This window comes from Volvox carteri (assembly GCF_000143455.1).
Source record: "Volvox carteri f. nagariensis unplaced genomic scaffold VOLCAscaffold_66, whole genome shotgun sequence".
Lineage (NCBI taxonomy): Eukaryota > Viridiplantae > Chlorophyta > Chlorophyceae > Chlamydomonadales > Volvocaceae > Volvox > Volvox carteri.
In genome coordinates this window covers 34,133-39,802 of record NW_003307609.1, presented here as the reverse complement: position 1 = coordinate 39,802, position 5,670 = coordinate 34,133, and the positions used below count along the sequence as shown (strand labels likewise).

General features: G+C 51.5%; 1 protein-coding gene across 1 annotated transcript in view; it reads right to left on the bottom strand.

The window, feature by feature from the left end:
* Nucleotides 1–3,583: 3,583 nt before the first annotated feature.
* Nucleotides 3,584–5,670, bottom strand: part of VOLCADRAFT_97900 (uncharacterized protein) — a gene marked incomplete at both ends in the record, with an annotated part of 12,808 nt that continues 10,721 nt past the window's right edge. Inside the window, 2 exons of the mRNA XM_002956821.1 lie at nt 3,584–3,615; nt 5,329–5,536. Of these exons, the coding sequence (XP_002956867.1) occupies nt 3,584–3,615; nt 5,329–5,536 (240 nt within the window). The remainder of the gene's footprint in view (nt 3,616–5,328; nt 5,537–5,670) is intronic.

The window sequence follows — 5,670 nt, the reverse complement described above, 5'->3', positions numbered from 1 at the left end:
TGGCCTCGGGCACTGCCAGAGCTTGGCCGACTCAACCATGAGCAGTTTGTCCTTTGGATGTCGTGCAGCAAACAACTAAGTGCCGGCTCATTTGGGACAGGCGGTCAGTGAACAAACATCTTTCCATTCCAGAGTTCTGCTATGAAGACCTCAGAGCAGTGCCGGGCTGGCTGCTCCCGAATGATTGTATGTTTACAATCGACCTCAAGAGTGGCTATCACCATCAGTGTTATTTTTTTCATTTCTGCCGGTTAATTTTCCAGTCCGAACGAAGGAATAGGTTTTTAGTCGCGGGAATAAAGGTATTCCGAATCTGTAAGGCGACCCCCCCCGATGAGTTACAGTTTAGTTAGTGCAAATGCCGGGTTTGGGGAATGTCGCAACACGCGCACACCAATCTCTCAAGCACTGATCGAATAGAGTTCGTTCACCATCGTTCGTCTTGCATCACGTTGAAAGATAACACTACACGACTTTCCAGTTTGCAGAAGTAATGATGCATAGCAGCAATGACCCGGAACCACCAAACGCAACCTGTTTCCTGGCCCATCGCGATTGTATCCATATGAGGAACATTGGTGTTTGGCCCGCTCGCTGTTGACAATCGGAGTGGCGTCATTGTCGTCGGCTGGCTGCAGCATTGCGTCCACATTGCCTACGACCCCTACACCGTCTTCATTAACGTCGCTAATGGCTTCAATGAAATTTAGTATCTGCTTTAATGGCCTTCAATGCTTTGGGAGCTTCGGGTCCGAAATGTTTTGCAGCGCTTGGTCCGGTCAGAAACAGTCGATTCCTCGTTGACTTTCGGGCGTGACCTTCCTAACAGTATACGTGGCATTAAAGTACTATGATATGGGTAACATGTATGTCTCCTGTAAGATTCTAGCGGCTTTGGCATGGACAGTCCATTTTTGGCTGGAGGAATGAACTTGTACGGTTGGAACATTATTTATTCTTAACTTTCAGGACCACGAACATTTTTTTATTCCGAATTCGGAATATATTCCGCAAAAAATAACGCTGTCTACATGGTAATTCACCATGTAGACATCGACCCATCCTTCTGGAATACTTGGGGTTTTGCTGGCGCGGAGTGTTTTACATTTTCACCCAGCTCCCATTCGGTTTAGCGTCCGCATGCTGGGCCTTCACCAAACTCATGTGAGAGGTCATGCGTCCCTGGCGTGCACGTGGCTGGCGCTGCACTGGCTATATAGATGACCAAGCTCATGCCGGCCAGGATGCAGCTCAGCTGGTAGCATGGAGGGCGGAGGTGGTGTCCCAACTCGAATCCCTTGGTTTCATAGTCAACCGGAATAAGTCCATGCTGGGTGCAGTCCAGCAAAGGATCCGCTACTTGGGCATGCTAATCGACACCACCGAAGGGGTTTTTATCATTCCTGAAGATAAGAGGGACAGTCTTCTTTCCGCTATTCGTTTGTCACTCAGTGGGTGAAGAATCTCGGTGAAGTCCCTCGTTTCGATTAAAGGCCAAATCCTCTCGATGTCTTGGGCCTTTGGACACTGGTCACGCCTGTGAACCCGCGTGCTGGGTAAACTCATCAAATCACGGACGGTGTGGGGGTCCCACCTCCCTCTGTCCCCAGTGTCGCGTCATACGACTGTAGCACCGAACAAAACACGTGCGTACAGCAAAACACATGTTAAATGCGTCCACAAAGAAAGTGGCATACGTAAGAAGCAAAAGGAAAGTGGAACCGAACTGATTCGCACCAACTGATAACAGGGACGCAAAGTTGCCCCAGTAATCTCGCCTAGTGTTGTTGATGTAGGCGGTTGACGTGCCCTGCTCAAAGGAATGAGAGGACTGGTGCGGAAAGAGAGGGATGTCAGAGGTGGATTCCCCTCCCCCCAGCTCGGAGCCGGGAGGAGAGGTGCTGGGAATGGCCATGCTGACCCACGCAACTCCCACAAGTGAACCATGCTGAGAAGGCTTGTGCTTCACAAGCTTGCGCATGGGCATCGTTACCTTATAATTAGGGTGCTGCAAAAAGTTGGGATAAAAGTGCAGCCTAGGCTCGGGATATGATTCCAGAGCGTCCCCCAAGAACTTTGCCTGTTCATTACCCACTAAGAGCTGGAACAGGTCGGGTCGTTCGTCAACAACCAGGGTTTTAGTGAGCAGGACCCGCATGGCATGCGGCGTGCCCGGAAGAAGCTCAAAAAAGATGTTTGAGGTGTCCAACTCTCCTCGCACAGCACCCCCTAGCTGCAACGAGGTGGACAAACGTGTGGTGGTCTCTACTATGGGCAGCTTAAGCGCTTTTGCTACACTGGTTGGCATTATGTTAACCGTTGCGGCAAAATCACGCAACGCCTCCGGAGCTGCCCTGTCATGCTGCCCCTGAACCAATACACACGCCCCCCTTTCGTAGTAGTAAAGACCCTCGGGTTCCCCCATGTAACGCGCCGCCGATGGATTAACAGCTAAAGCCTGCTCCCGCTCGTCAGGCGAGAGCTCCGACAGAGTGCACGGAGGCGTACCCTTAACCCCACTTACCTGGTACTCGAAACCGGCGCCAAGGTGGTCGGAGGGTTTGGCGCGCCCTTGGGCCGCCAGGACAAAAGATGCCAGGCCAGAATCAAGGGGAGATGGCGTGACCAGCTCCGGTGCTGCCGCCGGGAAACAGGCGAGCTGCACGCTCTTGTCGGCTTCAGGCCGAAGCGTGGAAGATCCCTCCCCGAAGCTGCTTGAAACTGAGCTGGAACCCTGCGTTGCTTGGGCCGTACTTGGGGGATGGGGTTTAGCGTCTAAGGGGCCGCCGGTGGAAGGCAGCCCCTGCTGGCAAAGCAGGTTAAAGAAAGTGCCAACAGGCATGTCGGAGATTTTACGCAAGAGAACATTGTCATCCAGCGGTGTATGAGTGCGTTTTGAGTTGTTCGCCACGGGTGGTGTCGGTGACTAAAGGGGCAGGAGTAAAGGACCCTACCAACTCATAGGGGGTCTAACAGCGTCTAACTTCTTAGGCGGGGCTGTCAGCCGGGCTCATTATCAGCTGCTGACGATAGTTGTCAACGTGGCATAACAGCCAGTTAGACACTGGGTTAGAGGCTGTCTTGTCCTGTTTGGCCCTGTGACTGACATATACCTGGAGCCCACACTGTTAACAGTTGTCTGATTCTAGGGACTGTTAGCAGCTGTAAGGACCTGTAACAGAGCGCTTTCTGCCACAACAGGATATTGTTGACAGGATGTTACATTCTGGTTGGGTCACCCAGATGCTGAGAAAGAATTTTTGACGGCTGTTAGGGTTTTGGGAAGCTAATTGTTAGCAATTGTTCAATTCACTTAAGTTGTTAAGTGTTGCCAAGGGCTGTAGTTGCTGACAGGCCTTGAAAGCTGTTACGAGCAGGGACGTGCTAAAAGGAAGTTCCATCATGTTAATGGCTGTTGCCATTAGATAATTTGCTGAACTGCTGTTTAAGGATTTTAATTGCTGTTTTGAGGTTCAGACGCTGTAAATGTTATGAGCTTTTACATGATCCCTGTCCACTGTTAAATCACACATTCTCTTTTTTTTGGAAAGCTGTCTGACTTCAATATTCATGCCATCAGCATCTATTTGCCATCATTGGGGATAGAAGCTTGTACTGCATGGGTAGGCACAAAACCACATTCGTCAGGAATTATATACATATGTATGTATTACACACAACAGTCTGGGTCGCCCTGGTCACCTCACTTGCTCATCATGTGGAGTTGTGCAGTATAGTGCACAGCCAGCTGGCCTGTACAGGCATCTATTGTCTCTATTCTTTACAAGTCTGGAGGCTGCTACCAAAATCATCACAGCAACAGCAGTACCTTGTCTTGGCCTGCAATTATACACACAAGTTCTTCATCAACCTTCACCTGTGACCTGTTCCACACTCTGGGAAAAGGGGGGTCATTTTACCCGTAATTTTGGGTCAATCCACCCGTAATTTGACAGAAATTACGGGTCCGTAACGTGTTACGGGTCCCGTAATTTGAGCACAAGGATACAGTGTTACGGACCCGTAACGTGTTACGGGTCCCGTAATTTGAGCACAAGGATACAGGTGAACATTTACGGGTGAAGACCCAGTGATTACGGGTGGATTTTACGCGGTGCTGGAGGTTAATTACGGGCGCATGTAACCAATTACACGCAAAATTACGGGTGAAGACCCAGTGATTACGGGTGGATTTTACGCGGTGCTGGAGGTGAATTACGGGCGCATGTAACCAATTACACGCAAAATTAGGGGTGAAGACCCAGTGATTACAGGTGGATTTTACGTGGTGCTGGAGGTTAATTACGGGCGCATGTAACCAATTACACGCAAAATTACGGGTGAAGACCCAGTGATTACGGGTGGATTTTACGCAGTGCTGGAGGTGAATTACGGGCGCATGTAACCAATTACACGCGAAATTACGGGTGAAGACCCAGTGATTACAGGTGGATTTTACGCGGTGCTGGAGGTGAATTACGGGCGCATGTAACCAATTACACGCAAACTTACGGGTGAAGACCCAGTGATTACGGGTGGATTTTACGCGGTGCTGGAGGTGAATTACGGGCGCATGTAACCAATTACACGCAAAATTACGGGTGAAGACCCAGTGATTACGGGTGGATTTTACGCGGTGCTGGAGGTGAATTACGGGCGCATGTAACCAATTACACGCAAAATTACGGGTGAAGACCCAGTGATTACGGGTTACACAGGCAGATATTACTCTGCGATGTGACGCTTACTGCATGTTAAATTAACGATTGGTGAATACTTGCGGCAAGCCTCAAAATGGACGCACACCCCTTGTCAAAGTAGCTTAAGTCTCAGTGTGCTTGTGGACCAAGGCGCTTTGGACTCACAACGCCAACCAGCCAGCCTGACAGCCTGATGCATTCATCTCAACCATCGTCCTCGAAAACAGCGTTCATGTCACCCCCCATACAGCAAGTGCTCGCCAAGGAGTCTCACCACCACTTGCAGAGTTCATGCCTACTCCTACGGATGAAACCCCCGATGCATGACATGTACCGGCACCTATTGGGATTGGTCTGTCCCATCCTGCCTGGGGCCGACCTGGTGTGTGCACCCCCAAGCGCTCATCACTGCTGCCATGTTACTGCTCACTTCCACCACTGTCGCTGCTGCCACTGCCACTGCTGCTGCTGCTAGCTTCGCTATATTTGCCCGGGTCCTCCGAGCTGGACTCCTCCCCAGCGCCAGCGGCTAGGACCTCTTCCTCACCAGCATCCGACCCACCCTCCAAGCTACCCTCCTCTGTCCGCCCCCTCCGCCCTCCCTTGCCTGCGCCGCCCTTCCCCGCACCTCTGGTGGTCCCCTTGCTTGCACCCCTGCCCCAGCCTGCGCCCTTGTTCCCCTTCTGCCGTTTATTTCCAACCTTGCGCCCCGACCTCGCACCCAGGTCGTCGTCATCACCGCCACCCCGCCTGCGCTTGCCAGCTGCACCCTTAGCTGCTCTTGGCACCTCGCCGACCCACTCCTTGAACGCATCGTAGTTGGTGGTATCCTCGTCCTGTGGTGGGGGGGCAGCAACACCCAGTGCTTACGTTCAAGGTAAAATATCAGGGTAAGACCCAACAAGCTGCCCTGACATTGAAAGTTGACATAACCCATCAGCACCCCTCGACCTTGTTAAACATGCTCCCC